This window comes from Spinacia oleracea, chromosome 1 (assembly GCF_020520425.1).
Source record: "Spinacia oleracea cultivar Varoflay chromosome 1, BTI_SOV_V1, whole genome shotgun sequence".
Lineage (NCBI taxonomy): Eukaryota > Viridiplantae > Streptophyta > Magnoliopsida > Caryophyllales > Amaranthaceae > Spinacia > Spinacia oleracea.
The window spans coordinates 79,971,966-79,989,022 of record NC_079487.1 but is presented as its reverse complement, the minus strand read 5'-3'; the positions used below and the strand labels follow the sequence as shown (position 1 = coordinate 79,989,022).

At 38.9% G+C, this 17,057-nt stretch overlaps 3 protein-coding genes across 4 annotated transcripts; 2 read left to right on the top strand and 1 right to left on the bottom strand.

The window, feature by feature from the left end:
* Positions 1-4,715: 4,715 nt before the first annotated feature.
* Positions 4,716-7,410, top strand: LOC110777825 (GTP-binding nuclear protein Ran-3). Its single transcript, XM_021982412.2, has 8 exons — positions 4,716-4,861; positions 4,965-5,034; positions 5,311-5,367; positions 5,456-5,573; positions 6,369-6,458; positions 6,554-6,733; positions 6,826-6,903; positions 7,045-7,410. Exons 1-8 carry the CDS (start codon positions 4,859-4,861, stop codon positions 7,112-7,114), a joined length of 666 nt encoding a protein of 221 aa, XP_021838104.1. The 5' UTR covers positions 4,716-4,858; the 3' UTR covers positions 7,115-7,410.
* Positions 7,411-8,154: 744 nt separating this feature from the next.
* LOC110777823 (uncharacterized) lies at positions 8,155-11,460 on the top strand. Of its 2 annotated transcripts, XM_021982409.2 has the most exons (4): positions 8,156-8,415; positions 8,548-8,616; positions 8,997-9,422; positions 9,564-11,460. In XM_021982409.2, the coding sequence occupies exons 3-4, from the start codon at positions 9,021-9,023 to the stop codon at positions 10,308-10,310; spliced, it is 1,149 nt and encodes a 382-aa protein (XP_021838101.1). In that variant the 5' UTR covers positions 8,156-8,415; positions 8,548-8,616; positions 8,997-9,020; the 3' UTR covers positions 10,311-11,460. The 2 variants fall into 2 exon arrangements, with proteins under 2 accessions (XP_021838102.1, XP_021838101.1); XM_021982410.2 differs by lacking the exon at positions 8,548-8,616 and having other exon boundaries at positions 8,155-8,415.
* A 169-nt stretch (positions 11,461-11,629) lies between these two features.
* LOC110777822 (signal recognition particle 43 kDa protein, chloroplastic) lies at positions 11,630-13,002 on the bottom strand. The gene has a single exon (XM_021982408.2). The coding sequence runs from the start codon at positions 12,990-12,992 to the stop codon at positions 11,784-11,786; it is 1,209 nt and encodes a 402-aa protein (XP_021838100.2). The 5' UTR covers positions 12,993-13,002; the 3' UTR covers positions 11,630-11,783.
* Between the last annotated feature and the right edge of the window lie 4,055 nt (positions 13,003-17,057).

Below are 17,057 nucleotides of genomic sequence, written 5' to 3'. Positions count from 1 at the left end.
ACATGAAAATATAGAGAGAAACTTCACTGTAAAGCACTAAATTAGGCATAAAATAAGGGAAAATAAGGTAAAAAGCGCGAAATTCTACCGCACTCTACCCCCCCTTAAAAGAAACGAGTTACGGCCCCATAACTTAACTAACCTCGGGAAAAAGTTCGGGATATTTCTTTCTCATTTCTTCCTCGGCTTCCCAGGTAGCTTATTGGTTAGACCATAACACTTTGACAATCTTAACATCCTTAATCCGCGTACTACACACTTTACTATTTAGGATTTTGATTGGTCTTTCTGATTTAGGTTAAAACTGATGTACGTAAATTAGTTGATTGTGTGTGTTGAAAAACATAAGGAGAGTTGAGGTGATAGGGTTATAACATGACTGACCAAGGCACAAGGCCTCAACCGGCCAGCTCACGCACAAAGCCCATGAAGCACCGCGCACACGACAACGCAGCCATGGGCCTTGGGCCTCGCTGCTGCTCGCTGCCAGTGCTGATGTCCGCGCGCGCCCAGCCGCAAGCCTACGGGCCTTGCTCTCGCGCTGGCGAGCTGCTGCACTCGTTCGGCCTTGCGCGCTTGGCTCGACTGGCCGGCAGCCTTACCTTGCTCGTATCCGCGTCCAATGCCTTACGGCTATTGTTTATCGTATAGTACTTGACGAATCACCGTCGTACGATACGATTATTTGTTTCGCCTAGCTTACTAATATTCGCGATACGATATACGATTTCGATCCAACGTCATATCGTATATTTATGTTTTTCCGAACTAATTCCAGAAAAGCTATTAAATGAATTTCCGATTCATTTAATCCGATGATTTGTTACATGCCAATGGTGTGTCCTTATAGGTTCAGTCAAGAGTAAGTTGTGAGCCTAATATGGATTAGAACTCACTGATCAGAAGCATTGCTCCAGCTAGCTGTTCCGATCACTTGATCTCACTGAATTAATTGTTCGTAATTAATCTGAACCTTGGTATTAGACTAATGCACCTTGGGTGAAGGACATATTTCCTTCACTATTTTTAATTTTTTTTACGAGTAACAACTAACAAAACAACCTATTCCCTATTCTTATTCATGCAATTTCATTTATTGATTTACAATATGTTCATACTTGGACGATTTCGTGAGAAAATCTCTTGCTATATAAGCATCTGGTCAGAATGAAACAACATTGCATATGGAAATTAAACCATACCCTTTCAAACAATAGTTGAGTTGTAGGTCAAAAACAATAAATTACGCTTATTACAGAACACACAAGCCACATAATACTTTCAATTTCATATAATACTAGACTAAACTTGATAATTAATACATGTTGTAGTCACATCTTGTCGCAGCAAACTTCTTTGTACAAGTTGCTTTTAGCCATGATTTCATACACTTGTTTCGCATCACTTTTTATTACAGGTTCATGCACAAACCATTGAGGCTGCATAGGAGTTTCTCCGTAAATCAAGTTCTGATGGAGGTTTCACGCATTTGCAAGAATGTGTTTTATGATTGTGTATGTCTTTTGCAAGCAAGCTTTAGTTAGGTTTTGTTGTTTCCATAAACTTGTTAAATTTGTATTAACTCTAGGTATTTTGGTTTGGAGTATTTTAGAGGAACATGGAGGAATTTGAAATCTCATCTTCCTAGAAAATACATGTAGATCTTTTGGTTTGTTATTACTATCATCAACACTTACAATGTAAACATTTTATAACTTCATATTGTCTATTACATGTAAATCGAATCCTAGCATTTACCATTAATTTGCAAGTGCTCGTCTTTTATGTAATATTTTTAAACATTAAATTTTTATATTTTGGGGGATCGTGCGCGCTAGCGCACGGTCCAACAACTAGTGAATATGAAAATGTGTTATTGAAAATGAAGAGAGAACTTATAAAAAAAATGAACTTAAATAGTTATACATACTAAACACTTACATTATGAACATCATACCTCTTACTTTTCCATAATTTGAACATAAAACTTTATAAAAATGAACATTTCATTTTCATAAAATGAACATTTTTAAGTAAACAACTTAATCAAGTTAACCATCATAAGTTTAATATTTATAATAGTAGATGTGAACAGAGCGATTTCCGTAGATATTGCTTAAAGATAACGAAATTCCCAATATACACCAATTTTTAAAGTAATTCCCATCATACCGTCCACGTCAGCAAAATAATTTGGTCTAGTTTTTTTTAACGAGCCAACACAAAACCGCCAACTCAATTAGCGATTTAATAGGTAAACTGCTGGTAAACCGCTAATTGAGTTAGCGGTCTTATAAAAGAACCGCCAACTTACTTTTATGGTGTAAATTATACAATTCGCCACAAATCAGTAACCCAAAAATCAAAACGAAAGATTATCAGAGAAGAGGTTGTTTCCTCATCCTCATCTTCCTCGTATCATCTTCCTCACATCATCATCATCATCTAATCAACAACAACAACAAATACCAGTAAGCCAAAAATCCAATTTTTTTTCGGATTTTTCATGAAATGCCCTTGAGGTTTGTCTTAATGCACCAATTACCCCTAAACTTTCCAGAATGCACCAAATACCCCCGAGGTTTAAAACAATAACACAAAATGTCCCTAATGAGCATTTTCCGTCCATTCCGTTAAGTCTCCGTTAGCGTGAATTTACTTTTTTGCCCTTACTCAACTATTTTCTCTACTAATTCTAATATTAACACTTAATTAAATTAATTAAACCCCTAAACAATTAATTAACTATTATCTTAAAAAAAATTAAGCCCCTAAAAATCTAATTAACTATTAAAAATACAAATTGACCAAAAATTGCTTGCTTGCTTGTTTCTTTATCGTTGTCACCCAACAAATTAAGCTCCTAAGAAGCTGCTTTGCTTGCTTCTTCATCGCCACCATCGCCAAAAACAAATTGACCAAAGCAGCCCAGGCGACGAACTTCAATGCAGGTACCACCAAAACCCACCCCCTGGTGTTTCCCTCCCCCGCACTGAACTTCAATGCCGCCACCACCAAACCCCACTCCCCCTCCCCACTGCCGCCGCCACCAAACCCCACTCCCCCTTCCTCATCAGCGTTGTTTCCCTCCCCCGCACTTCCCCCACCGTTACGATTATTGCGACAAGCATCAATGCTAGATTGAAATCCCCCATTGCTGATTTGGGGATCAATTTTTTTGTTAGGGTTTGTGTTTTAGATCTTAATTTTGAGGAGAGAGGAAAATCGAATGTGTTTGTTTGAGTTTGAGTTGAATCTTTGAAAAGGGAGGTAGTAGAAAGCTTCTCCTTGAGTTCACGTAATAATGGGGTTTGGTGGTGGCTTGGTGGTGGCTGTGAGTGAAGTTCATGAAGATTGAAGAAGGAAAGAGAAAGAGATAGAGAAAGATAAAGGACAAAAAAAGAGTATTTAAAAAAAAAAAAAAAAAGTTAACGGAGACTTAACAGAATGGACGGAAAATGCTCATTAAGCGTATTTTGTGTTATTGTTTTAAACCTCAGGGGCATTTGGTGCATTCTGGAAATTTAGGGGTATTTGGTGCATTAAGATAAACCTCAGGGGCATTTCATGAAAAATCCGATTTTTTTTTTGAAAAAATAAACAAAATCTCCCGATCTCCTCTCGTCGTAGCTGCAAACAACCACCAAAGTCCGCCATCTTCGTCTCTTACTCTGGTGTTGCCACAAAACCACTACCAACAATTTCGGTGGCTTCAACAACCCAACGAAGTAATTAATTTGCTTAAAATTATCGTATAATTGTCGTGTGAAATTGTTAACTAAATAAAAATTCATACTAATTTAAGTTTGTTTGATGGTTGTATAAATCCAGATTACTAAAAGTATGAATTATTCTTCTTGTTGTTTAATTCCTCTGCCATTTTTGTTGTTGGTAATGGTAAAATGGAATGGTGAATTGGTGATGTTGCAGGGAAGACAACTTTTTTTTTTTTTATTCTTTTTTTCTCTGACTCTCTTTCTTTGCTTCATCTGTTCGGATCTTGCTTTTTTTAGTGGTGTAATGAAACCGATTCAATCGACGGTTTCATAATAAGTGAAACCAGAAAAAAATTTAAAATTATAAAACACTTGATGACGTGGATGGTATGGTGGAAATTACTAAAACACTTTAAAAATTGGTGTATTTTGGGAATTTTGTTATTTTTAAGCAATATCTACGAAAATCGCTCATGTGAACACTATTTTCTGATATTACATCAATAAAAAATATATTTTATTCTTAGAATATAAAAATCAACGTACAAGTTCCAGAACTTAATAAACAAATTACATATGTTTAGTTTTAATGATAAATAAATATGAACATTAGAGTACCAGAAAATGAAATATCCATATACAAACTCGTACTGCACTGGGCCTAAACAAAATGAAGTATATGGTTTCCAAACTGGGCCGTGATGAACTTGTGGGCTGAACTATCGATATCGTAATTACAAATTTACATATTCACCCTTCGTTTCTGGAGAGTTCTAGAACGATAGAAACAGCCTCCTTCATTCTTCACGGCTCAACTCACGTGTCACACACGTGTCAAACGTATTAAAAAAATGGAGAGAGAAAACAAAGACGAAAGATCTCAACGGAACAAAATTCCCCTAAATCCAACGGTGTAGATTCTCGCGTTGGCCAAACGCCACCTTCCCCTTCAAAAATTCAAATTATACTTTTCCCATTAAAAAAAACAATTTAATAATTTATTACACCTCCTTTTCCCCCTTTCAAAAACCCTTCATATATAACCCTCACCTCAAACCCTAGGGTTCATCTCTCCCATTCTCTTTCTCATTTTCTCTCTCCTCTGCATTTCCAATTTACAGCTTAATACTCAAATTCTAAATATGGTTAGTTCAATTTGTTTGATGTTAATTGTGTTGTTAATTTGATTATCGTGTTAAAATTCAATTATTTCATAATTTGATTTGTTTTTTTTTCTGGGATTATTAGGCTTTGCCGAATCAGCAAACTGTGGACTACCCAAGTTTCAAGCTTGTTCTTGTCGGTGATGGTGGTACAGGTAATTTTTCTACGATCGTTTCCTCGCTGCCCATTTCATCATATTAATTCATATGAAATTAAGCTTTAGAACCAAATATTTGGGTTTAATTGAGTGTGATTAGGGTAAGGTTGGAGTATATTTTTTTTGAATTAAGATTTCTTTTGGATCTGTGTGGGTCGTCACCTGGGTTTCATTTTGCAATTATAATTTATTTGGTGGATTTTTTCAATTGATTGTGTATGCGATGAATTTGGAGAGATAGTGATGTTAATTGAGATGTGATTGGATATGCAGGAAAGACTACATTTGTTAAAAGGCATCTTTCTGGTGAATTTGAGAAGAAATATGAACGTAAGTGCTGTAATTGTTTTCATTGTTAGTGTTGAATCATAAATTTGGCGGCGGTGAATGATTTGTTTGGGGTAATTTGATTGTGCAGCTACCATTGGTGTCGAAGTTCACCCATTGGATTTCCACACTAACTGTGGGCAAATCCGATTTTACTGCTGGGATACCGCTGGCCAAGAGAAGTTCGGTGGTCTGAGAGATGGATATTAGTGAGTGATCGTTTGACTACGGTTTAACATTTTCAGTTACTTTCTTTGATGATTATTTATTCGTATAAATATCTTGACATCACCTGCTTGCCATCTTCGTCCAAAACAAGTGATATGTGTTTGAAATATGATATGATTGATTTCAATTTTATCTGTTGTACCCATAAGCCATAAGGTCATAATTTGATCATTAATGAATGTTGAAGTCTGTATGTATGTCTGTTCAGTCTTGATGTCAATTGCCTATCCCCAATTTTAGAAGAGGGACAAGTAAGAAATGATATCATTAGTGTAGGAAGATTTTGAGGAAGAGTGTTCGAATGCGATGGATTTTGTGAATATCTGATGGCATCCTTTATTTTGGGTCTTAATTTTGAGCAATTCTCTGTGGTGCATTTTGTTAAATCTGTTGGCATCCTTTATTTTGGATTTTGGGTCTTAATTTCGAGCAATTCTCTGTGGTGCATTATGTCCTCGCCTTGGTTTTGGGCTGGAGTATTAATCTGTTAACTTGTGCTTATTCGAGTTACCTGATGACTGGAGTTTGCGTGATAACAAAAACATTACCCGTGTCCTCTGTAAATGAAATTGTTTCTCTGTATTCCCACTTTTTTTTCCTCTTGTTCGTGTTATTGAGTTTTGTATCAAGTCTGTCCGCAATTGAGGAGATTGCTACAAGTCCGGGATTGATGTCTCCTTCTATTTGTAAATGATTACATCTTATATGCTGTTTTGGTGTATATATTGCCCATTTGGCTTTAGGTGTTTGTATTAATTTTGGTTGTCATTTTTCAGTATTCATGGTCAATGTGCCATTATCATGTTTGATGTGACCGCTCGATTGACGTACAAGAATGTTCCTACATGGCACCGGGACCTTTGCAGGTAATGTTTGAATCATTTGCCTTTTCTTGCTGTGATTGTGTTGTATTCTTGTGATCATGCATTTCACTGCAACACTCTATTTTAATTTTGTTTAGGGTGTGTGAGAACATTCCAATTGTGCTGTGTGGAAACAAGGTTGATGTGAAGAACAGGCAAGTGAAGGCCAAGCAAGTTACCTTCCACAGGAAGAAGAACTTGCAGTACTATGAGATATCAGCTAAGAGCAATTACAACTTTGAGAAGCCCTTCCTCTACCTTGCCCGAAAACTTGCAGGGTAAGAATTGATGATTTTATTAAATTGGTGAAAAATCTCAGAATGTGAATCGTCACCCGAGTATTTATTAACGATGTTGTTTGTTGATTCAGGGATCAAAACTTACATTTTGTGGAGTCTCCAGCTTTGGCCCCCCCAGAGGTGCAAATTGACTTGGCTGAACAGCAGAGGTAATTTGATTTGCTTGGTTTAAATCTGTGCAAGATGTTATTACTTTGACTGTCAATGATGTTTCATGTTTGTGGTTTTTATAGGCATGAGCAAGTATTATTATGACTGGGAATAATGTTTCATGTTTGTGTTTTTTGTAGGCATGAGCAAGAGCTTGCTGTTGCAGCTGCACAGCCACTCCCAGATGATGATGATGACGCATTTGAGTAAATTGGAAGATCAGTTTTATTTTTCGTTCTCCTTGTGTGTTAAAACTCTCCGCAGTCCCTAAACTGTATCACTAAAGTTGAATTTTTTTCTTCTTTAAGGGTGGGTTTTGAATAGGTAGTAATAGAGAGTTTGGGACAGTTGATAATGGTTTTTTATTAACTTTGTATTGGCTGGCAGAGAGCTACATTGTATTAGAAGGTCAAATGCTCAATCTAGAGCGTGACTTTGAGACTTTGTATGAATGTGGGAAGTATTTGTTCCCGATTTTATCATGTGCGTTTTGATTTTCATGTTCAGCTAAGATGCTCTTCGGCAATTTTCATGTTGATTTTACGATCTGTTTTTCTCATTTGAATGAGAGTACTCAAACAAAAATTGGTTTGTTTTAACATTCATCAACTTGTTTGCATGTAGCAATTTGTTTGGTATGTGCAACTCAAGATTCTTGATGTGCAATTGAGGTTCTAAGGAGGTTTAATCATCTAGACTACAAATTGTATTGATGGCTGTACCTAAATTGCTAAGATTACCAATGAACCTAAGAAACTCGATTATTGTCGGACCTCTTAAATTCCAAAATTAGTTAAGCCTTGCATTATACGAATAATTTGGAGTTTTGAACGTGAAAAAGTAAAAATTAGGGATAAATTTGTATGAAGCAAGAAAAGAATACACTACTACGAAGGCGAGAGAGGAGAACGAGACTAATATTCGTGTTTATTATAGATTAATCAGATTGATCAATTATTCGTGTTCGACTTATACTTTCGTGTTTGTTATTGTAATTTTGACAATTAGGTTAAAATTTTACGTAAATGTTTCTTGTACGGGGAAATTTTTTTTAATGTAATATAAGTAGTAATTTTTATTCTCTCTAAAAAAAAAATTAGGTTTAATTTCGATAAGCATTAAAAATACTTTATTTTTTTATTTTTTTAACAACAATTATCAAACTATGAGATATAGTTACTATTTAGAACAAATAAAAAATAAAATAACTCGAAATTAGCAAGTATTTAATTAATGATAATATATGATTACCTTGATAGCCCCATAATTCTACTCTGTTCAGGACTTTCAATTGCGTGTTCAGTTGAAGACCAACCTCTTGCTAAAGATTTAGCCTCAAGCAAACCTAAAAACTGACTTGCACAAATTAATTACGTTTTGGTCAAGTAATTTCAGCTTTAAATCCAAAAAACCCTGGCTTTTGTGCTACAAATCAATCAATAATCGAAGATTATCGCAATCAATCAGTTCGTAGCGCAGAAATTCGACGTTGTTCCGATTCACGAAGAAAGGTATCATGTTCATCTTCTTCTCTATTTCTAATTTTTATCTTCCGATTTTTGCGAATTAGGTTTTAGTGATTGATGTTCTTCCGATTGTATGAAATATTCAAGTTCTGGATTATTTGTTTTTGTTTTCCGCAGATAAATCGCTACTTGAGCAGTAACCCTAAGTTGAAATTGTAAAAAGAAACCTTAAAGTTATTAAAAAAGGTATAATTTTACTTGCATTGTTATTTTTATTTGAAATTATTTAATTTAATTTTTTGGTTATCTATGTGAAATTCAGCCGTATGTGAGATCATGATCTTGTTTACTAAGTACTAAGTAGACTAATTTCTTTGAAAATTTTGATCTTTTTGATTAAAAAAAGGGGAAATTGTTGATAATTTCGGAAAAGAAGATTTATAAGTTACTTTGATAAATTTCCTTGTAATGTTTATGGTTTTGCAGTAATGTGGTTCTGTTTAACACTTATTCCATATGTTGATTGATTATTTTTCATATTGGCTGATCTTTTTATGTGTTGATTGTTCAGGTGTTGATTGATTATTTTTCATATTGGCTGATCTTTTTATGTGTTGATTGTTCAGGTGTTGATTTACAATAAGTTGAATATGAGGTTTGATAAAGGGAGTATGGTGGAGGTCTTTTCTAAGAAGAAGGATCCTTCAGGTGTTTGGCGGTGTGCACAGATTGTGGAGGATAACGGAGATGGTTATACAGTGAGATATTATCGCAGTCCTCACGTAGCTAAAGAGGGTGTTGACAAAGTTCCCTCCGGGATAGTCCGACCTCGTCCTCCATCATTGACGGGGTCTACAGTTTGGGCTGTTGGTGATGTTTTAGAGGTGTTGGATGATGGTTACTGGAGAGTTAGTATGATTGAAGAGGTTATTGAAGATGATGAGTATTATGGTATCCAGGTGATTGGATCTGTTGATCAGTTTAGAGTAAGGAAATCTGGTGTCAGAGCACGGCAAGAATGGAAAGATAACCAGTGGGTTCCTATGGAGAAGGTAAATCTCTACTATCACTGTATATTTCTCGTATGCAACGATGTCGACCTTCCATAACAGTTCTTGTATTTTGTTTGTTTTTTACTTCCCAAGTAGAGTTTATTTGAGGTTATACTTACTAGTCTTGTTTGACAAATGCAGGATTCAGGAATTGATAAGAAACTGATATCTAGGATGCAGAAAATGGCTCATATGCAAACACAAGGTGACTTGAACATTTTGAAGGATCAGAAATTTGTCTTACTGTCCAAGACACGGAAAAGGTCATTGGAGGACTACCTATCAAATGATGAAGCTTATCTGGAGTGTGGTCAGCAACAAAACGCAGTGAACAAGGAGGTTGAGCATCACGTTGAGGACTCGTATTCTTTCACTGGGAAGGTACAGACACCTGGTAAACTAAGGAAAATTCTGGGTAAGGAGAAGGTGCAAATTTCTAAGGAAACAACCAAATTTAACAACACTAGCTATAAAAAATATGATAATCCCCAGCCTCTTGGTAGAACCTTTGAACATGATTGTGTTGATGATAAATCATCTGTTGGTAGCAATAGCAATTGTGATGCCCATTTTGATAGGTTGGTCAGCCATTTGTCATCCAGCTGTAGTCAGGATTCCGATTCCGCTGAATCAGTTAATCATAAGGGAGATGATGAAGGAATGTCTCCCGGTCACTCAAAACGGGTAGATACTTTAAGATCGCATGAGCTAGAGTTAAGTAGTTATCGTAGCACTCTAGAAGCATTGTATGCTTGTGGTCCCTTGAGTTGGGAATTGGAAACCTACCTAACAAACCTTCGCCAGAAGTATTCTGTTTCAACTGATGAACATTTGGTGGAACTAAGGAGGTTAAAGTCTAGTAGAGGTATTGGGTTGAGTTGTTACTAGCTAAGGAGGTTAATTTCAATTGGAGGGCCTTGTGTTGAGCTTATTACTAGCCAAGTGCTTGTTTAAGCATACCTCTGAGTTCTGTTTAACTAGTACCCTGTGTAAGAAGGTCGCGAGAATGTTCAAATTGTACATTCTGAGAATTGTTAATGCAGTTTAAGGTTGATAGAAAATTGGGTAAGTTTTTACGAAAACGTGTACAAATCTGTTTAGCATGTATGAGATGGTTTAATTGTTCTTCGTAGAAGGGATGTTAAACTTCATTACTGATACTTTAGGACTTCTTTGTTCTTTGAGGGGACATTGCGCTAGCTCTTGTATGCATGCTTTATATATCTTTTAAAGCAGGCAAGAGTTTTCTAATTGTATATTGCAACAGTTTTTACTTTTCAAAGCAGTGAATGTTTTACCTGGAAATTTCTTGCGGAAGTTACAAATGCAGTATTTCTTTTGTCCCTGCTTCTTTGTTCCATCCTTTTATCTTGTTCTGCAATTTTATTCAGACATCTATTAAATAAATACCGTGCCTACCCGTGTTCTATTCCTTTTAGATTCGGAACATTGATCATAGTTGTGAACAGTTACGTACAGAGTTGTTGCTAATTGTGTTGTTTCAATATTTAAGTGTTTTCGAGGTTGCAGTATAGGTCATGCATTTGGTACAGACAGTTGGATGCAGCAAACTGCAGTCTATAGACAGAGCCAAGCTCTAAACAGTCTGTGGCCACAGAAATTTTGTTGTGGTTTCTGATGCAATGTGCTTCAAGAATGTGCTGATGTTTGTGGGTGAGAATGTCAAACATCTGAAAATTATGAGGACTATGCAAATTGAAGCTCTTATAATGTACTCCAATGTTGTAACTTGCAAGTGTTCCAACAATTGGATCAGTTGCTTGAGCTGCACGATATCTTTGATCGACCTGTTTTTGGAAGGAGGTGAAGCATGAAAGCGAAGCGGAGCTCTGAACATGCCTTCAAGTCTCTCCCTCTTTAGAGTTTCAGTTGAGTTGTTGCTTAAATGTGGAACTGTAGTAGTAGTGTTTGCATACGTTGTAAAACTAATCATACGGAAATGTCCCTGTTTTGCCTTGTTTTACCATAATAAGTTACACCGTACACTTAAAATAATAATGAAAATTTAACCACAACATATTGCTTTGTTAAATCAGATATCCGGTTTGTATTGGATCCAGATATCTGAGTTTAGAACTTTTGTACTTGACGAGTTCATGTGCTGTTTTCTATCTGAATTGTGTCTTGTAAAACTCGAATCAAATATCCCTTTCTTTGAGATTAAATTTCCCTCTCCTTGGCCTTAGTAGAAAACTCAAAATGTAATCATGTTTTGTCTTGTTTTATTTTGACAAATTTGGTTTCAAAAATATAATTAATGTCTTTGCTTCTCTATTTTCTACAATTAAGTACGTTTGACTCAAATACACAATCATACACTACATTCGAAAACCAAAAGAATCAAGTGCCAATACTCGAGTTACTATTGCTAGTACTATTATTTTCGGAGTCTTGAAAATCCTTGATCAAATCAGGATCCACATTCGCCTCAGGCTCCCATGTGGGATCCTCAAAATCAACCCATTTCACCAAAAACTCTCTTTCGCCATCATCTCCAACTCTCTTCCCGATCACGCCTTGGGCCTCGGCATACTCAAGTCCATCTTCAAAATCTCTCACCAAATCCTCTGCAATAAGCCCAGCTTTAACCCAATCATTCTCTCCCCCATCTCTCCATTTCACCAAATACTCTAAATTCTCACCTTTTCCTCTTTTCTCCAAAACCCCCTCAACTTCTGCGTATTCATAAATGGCTCCCTCTAATATTTTCACTACGTTTTCCAACCCCATTCTTCTTCCAAATTGCATTAAATTCCCCTTTGGAGTAACGGCTAGGATTTCCCGCGCCAGATCCAACGGTGTGCGTCCCTTGTCGTCTTCTAAATCAGAATCCGCGCCGGCTTCGATGAGAGCGCGCGCGGCGTCAGGCCTCGCGTATCCCGCTGCCATGTGGAGTGGTGTGAGGCTTCCACCTGTCACGTCCTTCTTGTTGACATCAGCGCCGTACGAGGCGAGGAGGGCGACGCACGGTTCGGACCCAAGCCCGGAGACGAAGTGTAAGGCTGTGCGCCCATCGGAGTCCACAGCGTCGACGTCTCGGGCTGACTCGGGCTGGGCGAGGATGTTCTCGAGCCCGGAAGCGTCGGCCTTCTTGGCGGCAGTCCACCAAGGGGTTTCGTACTCTGAAACGACGTCGCTAGCGATGTAGTTGGAGGGGACCCAGGTAGGGGCGTGCTCGTCTCTCCATTCGACGAGGTAGTCCATGGTGGTTGGTGAGTTAGGGGAAACACGGCTGCCAATAATACGATTAACTTCGCCGTAGGATTCGTCTTCGTTATAGGAGTCGTAGGAGGTTGTGGTGGTGGGTGGTTGTTGTTGGGGTTGGACAGCGAAGAGAGAGAAAGTGAGGGAGCGGTGGCGAAGGAGGAGAGGGCGAGGAGAGAGGAAACTGGGTGGTGGCGAGGCCGGAGGGAGGGTGAGTTTAAGGCGGGAGAGGTGAGGAGTGAGGGATAGAGTGTCCATTTTTTCGGGTGGAAGACTGAAAAGTTGATGATTGTTTGAGGGTGAGAAATGGGAATGGGAGTTTATATGGGGAAGATAAGAAATCATATCCACTTTGTGTTTGGGATTTCCCTCTTTTATCACATCTTGGACTTATTTGATTCATTTGAATAACCAAGTTACCCATTAATCCAACTCAAACTATTTTTTTATAATTTATTTTTTCGTTCTTGTATGTTATACTTTTTAGAATCTAACACAATTTAATAAAAGTTTAATTGTCATATGTGTTGTGGGCAAAATTACCATGCCAACGTGTACCAATAAAGGTACGACACTTGGCACGTATTACGCCCCGTAAGCAAACCATACGACTTCTATTCTGATGTATAAATACCTATCTAAATAACTACGAAGCATACGTACCCGTATTCACGTACATATAAATGTATGTATTCTCGTTTATACATAAGTGGTATACGTGGTCAGTACCGCATGATGGCACAAAAGCCCAAACAACCCATTTATGACATAAAATCCAGAAAACTGCCAAAGGAAAGGACACTTGTCCTCTCCTCCTACTTCAGCCAATCACGTAAGGAAATGTTAGGTCATTCCCCAAATAACATAGTACTATATAAAGCCCCATTTTCCAAGAAAAAAGGGTCAGAATCACAACACAACAAGGACATTTACTGCTCTGCCTTCTCTCTACTTTCTCTCTCTTAAAACGCATCCTTGCTTAAACATCGGCTACCGGAAACCTCAAAGTCTAGCTTACCGGAAAAACCCCACAACATTTGGCGCCGTCTGTGGGGAGGTACGGTAGTATGGAAGAGCAACGACAGGAAAATGATAGTGGGCGGCCTGTAAGGGTGGAGCGGCCACCAGTGGAAAGGGAAATGCCGACTGAGCAGCAGCAGACGCCAGCTCCAAGAATCACAGGAGATGTCGCCCGGGTTTTTGCACCAGAGCACACACCCCGTCATGCCGCCGAGGTGGAAGTGCTCAGTGAGGAGGACGAGCAGGCAAACCGCACTCCCCCTGGTGGACACCTAGATCCTCAATCAGACACAGTAATGGAGGAAAATCCAGACATGCCCGTGTCCGTGGGTGCCCTACGAGCTATCTTGACCGAGTTCCAAGCTGATATGGGCAAGACAGTCAACGCTGAGGTGCAGAAGAGCATGTTGATTTACTCCACCACTGCGGCTGCCAATCATGAGAGGCCGACAGATAATAGGCCATCACTGTCTCTGCGTCCCCCGAACGTCTGGACCAGGAAGACAGGCGAGGATGTCAGGAGGCGGTTGCCAGCAAATCAGGCCAATCAGACCCTGTCTTACCTACCGCGCCGACTGCCTCAACGGCTGGTCGGCGAAACGTCTCGAGGACGTGAGCAGCCACACGCAGAGCAGGTACCTGATTCTGAATCTGAACTTTCTGATACATGGTCAACCCCCGTCATGCCGGACAGACCTCTACCTCACCCAACTTACACGCACTTGAGTCAAGCGCGCACAGGGGTCACTCGTCCAACTCTTCAAACTCGCCGTCGTGAGTCTTCTCGGCGGGAGCCGTACTCAAGGTACCAGGATCCTGTGTATCACATTCAGGAGGGAGTGTCCAACATGGCCCTAGGACATTCCACCCCTTCTGCAGATAACATCATGAGAGCACTGAGGGAACCCAAGGTTAAGCCGCCCAACATTGATGCCTATGATGGGACTACAGATCCAGACATGCATCTCTTTGTTTACCGGCATCACATGTACGTTCAAGGAACAACCGACTCAACTTGGTGTAAGTATTTCCCAGGTACACTCAAAGGAGTAGCTTCTAAGTGGTTTGAGAGGCTTCCAACTGGAACCATTCGCTCTTTTTCGGAGCTCGAGTTATTGTTTTCTACTCGGTTCAAGGCTCACAAGGAAGAAAAGAAGACGAACATGCATTTGAGTCGAATTCAGCAAGGGAAAGATGAGTCTCTGAGGAGCTATGTGAAAAGATTCAACTTAGAGGCAGGGCAAATTCCAGATTTGCCGGATGGTGTTGCATTTGATAACTTCATTAGAGGGCTTAAGAAGGGCTCATTCAAGTTTGATCTGGTAAAGAAAAGTGTGCGAACCATGGCAGAGGTGCTAGATGAGGCCGAGGCCTTTATCCACGCAACAGAAATTTACAGCGTCTCGAAAGAGCCTCGAGGAAGTGATACCGCTGAGCCGGCAGCAAAGAAAGAAAAATTTGAGAAGAAGAGCCGGCCTAATAGGACTTAGGCTATTGCAAAGGAGTCAGACAGGGCTCCTGGGGCGGCAGGTCAGAAGAGGTCCAAAACTTATGACCGAGAGCGATTTGAGTATAACACAGACATGTACACAATCCTGATGGACGTTGGGTCCAAGTATGAGATTGACCGGCCATTTCCCATGAAGTTGCCACCAGAAAGTAGGGACCCCAAGCTGTATTGTCACTTTCATAGTGACATTGGACATGACACCAAAGAATGTAAGAGCCTAAAAAGGGCACTGGACGGCCTAGCTGCTAAGGGATGCTTAAAGAATTATATCAGCAGGAACACAGGAGGTTCTGGAAAATCGTTCTACAAAAAGAACAAATCACCTCCCTCGGAAGAAGATGGAAACCGTACTGACCCAGAGTTTGTGGCCGTCATATCAGGAGGATTGGCCGCCGGAGGTCCAACCATGAGAGGTCAGAAAGATTATGCCAAGCGGCTGGGGCAAGTGATGTTGTCAGGAAAGGCCACAACCGACCCGTTTCCAAAAGTAGAAATCGGCGAGGCCGACCGTGGAAAAATAGCCACCCCGCATGACGACCCGTTGGTAATTTAGTTGAAGGTCGCCAATCTGAGGGTTAGGCGTATCTTGGTTGATACAGGAACTTCATCAGATATAATCAGTCTTGAGTGTTTGAACCGGCTGCAACCTGATTCCTCAAAGATAGAGAAAATTCACTATCCCATTATAGGCTTCGGAGGTAGTGTCATCCATCCAGTCGGCATCATTTCTCTCCCTCTGCGGATGGGAAATAAGAAAGAATCCCGTCAAATGGACGTCCGCTTCCTCATTGTGAAAGATCTGACGGCCTATAATATTATTCTGGGGCGTCCTACTTTGAACTTTAAAAAGGCTATGATAGCTGCATGGGGCGAAGCAACAGACTCAGAAGAGGATGAGGAACAACCAAATGAAGAAACGACAAATTTTTGTCTTATGGCAAGAACAGATGGAACTGACCTAGTTCCACCAGAAGAAGTAAGTCCCTCCACTCTTCAATGTCTTTCAAAGTCAAAACTGATTGAACTATTGCTAGAAACTCTAGATGATTATAAAAAGCTAAGTATACTAAAAGCTCAAAGTGATAGAGCACTGGAACTCAGTAAAGACCATATAAATTATCTAAATAATGTTAGATTAGATGTTCAGGGTAGGTTCTTTGAATTGCTAGATAGGAATACCTCCATTAATGAATCGTTCGAGAAAGCTAGAAATGAAAACATCCTTCTACAAGTGGAACTCAGTCAATACAAGATGTCACTAGAGGAAAAAACTTGATAAGTTGCTCTTAAAAGTGGCTTATAAGTTTCCCTTCATAAGTGCCACCAATGGGGGGGTCACTTTTGTAAAATTATCAAAAGTTGCCCTTAACAAGGCAACTTATAATCTTATAAGGTGCCCTTGTTTGCAACAAGGGCACCTTATGTGAAACTTATAAGGTGCCCTTGTTGCAAAAAGGGCACCTTATAAGCTGCACATAAGGTGCCCTTGTTGCAAACAAGGGCACCTTATAAGCTGCACATAAGTTGCTCTTGTTGCAAACAAGGGCAACTTTTGAGTTTTTTTTTTTTTTTTTTAAAAAAAAAAAAAAATCTGCAATATAATTCCTAATATTTTGCAATATAATTTCTGATTTTGCAATATAATTTCTGTTTCATCAAACATCAGCTTGACATTCTCAAAAATGATATAAATTTCAATTTTCCAATAAAATTACCAAATTAATTCAAATGTAATTAATTAAATCGATAAATAACAAAATAATGTAAGAGTCACGAATAACTGAAAGTCTGCTCTATTTATTACACTGAGGGTAGTTCACAATCGTTGAAGTAAATAGCCCACTTGTCTCGAACTTCATCCAACTCCTTTTTGGTAAAGG

Excerpts from the sequence above, each read along its gene's own strand:
- LOC110777825 (XM_021982412.2), top strand. Across the intron at positions 6,734-6,825 it reads CTTGCCCGAAAACTTGCAGG|GGATCAAAACTTACATTTTG; the intron begins GTAAGAATTGAT and ends TTGTTGATTCAG. Across the intron at positions 6,904-7,044 it reads GACTTGGCTGAACAGCAGAG|GCATGAGCAAGAGCTTGCTG; the intron begins GTAATTTGATTT and ends TGTTTTTTGTAG.
- LOC110777823 (XM_021982410.2), top strand. The coding sequence starts at position 9,021 with ATGAGGTTTGATAAAGGGAGTATGGTGGAGGTCTTTTCTAAGAAGAAG. Across the intron at positions 9,423-9,563 it reads AGTGGGTTCCTATGGAGAAG|GATTCAGGAATTGATAAGAA; the intron begins GTAAATCTCTAC and ends TGACAAATGCAG.
- LOC110777822 (XM_021982408.2), bottom strand. The coding sequence starts at position 12,992 with ATGATTTCTTATCTTCCCCATATAAACTCCCATTCCCATTTCTCACCC.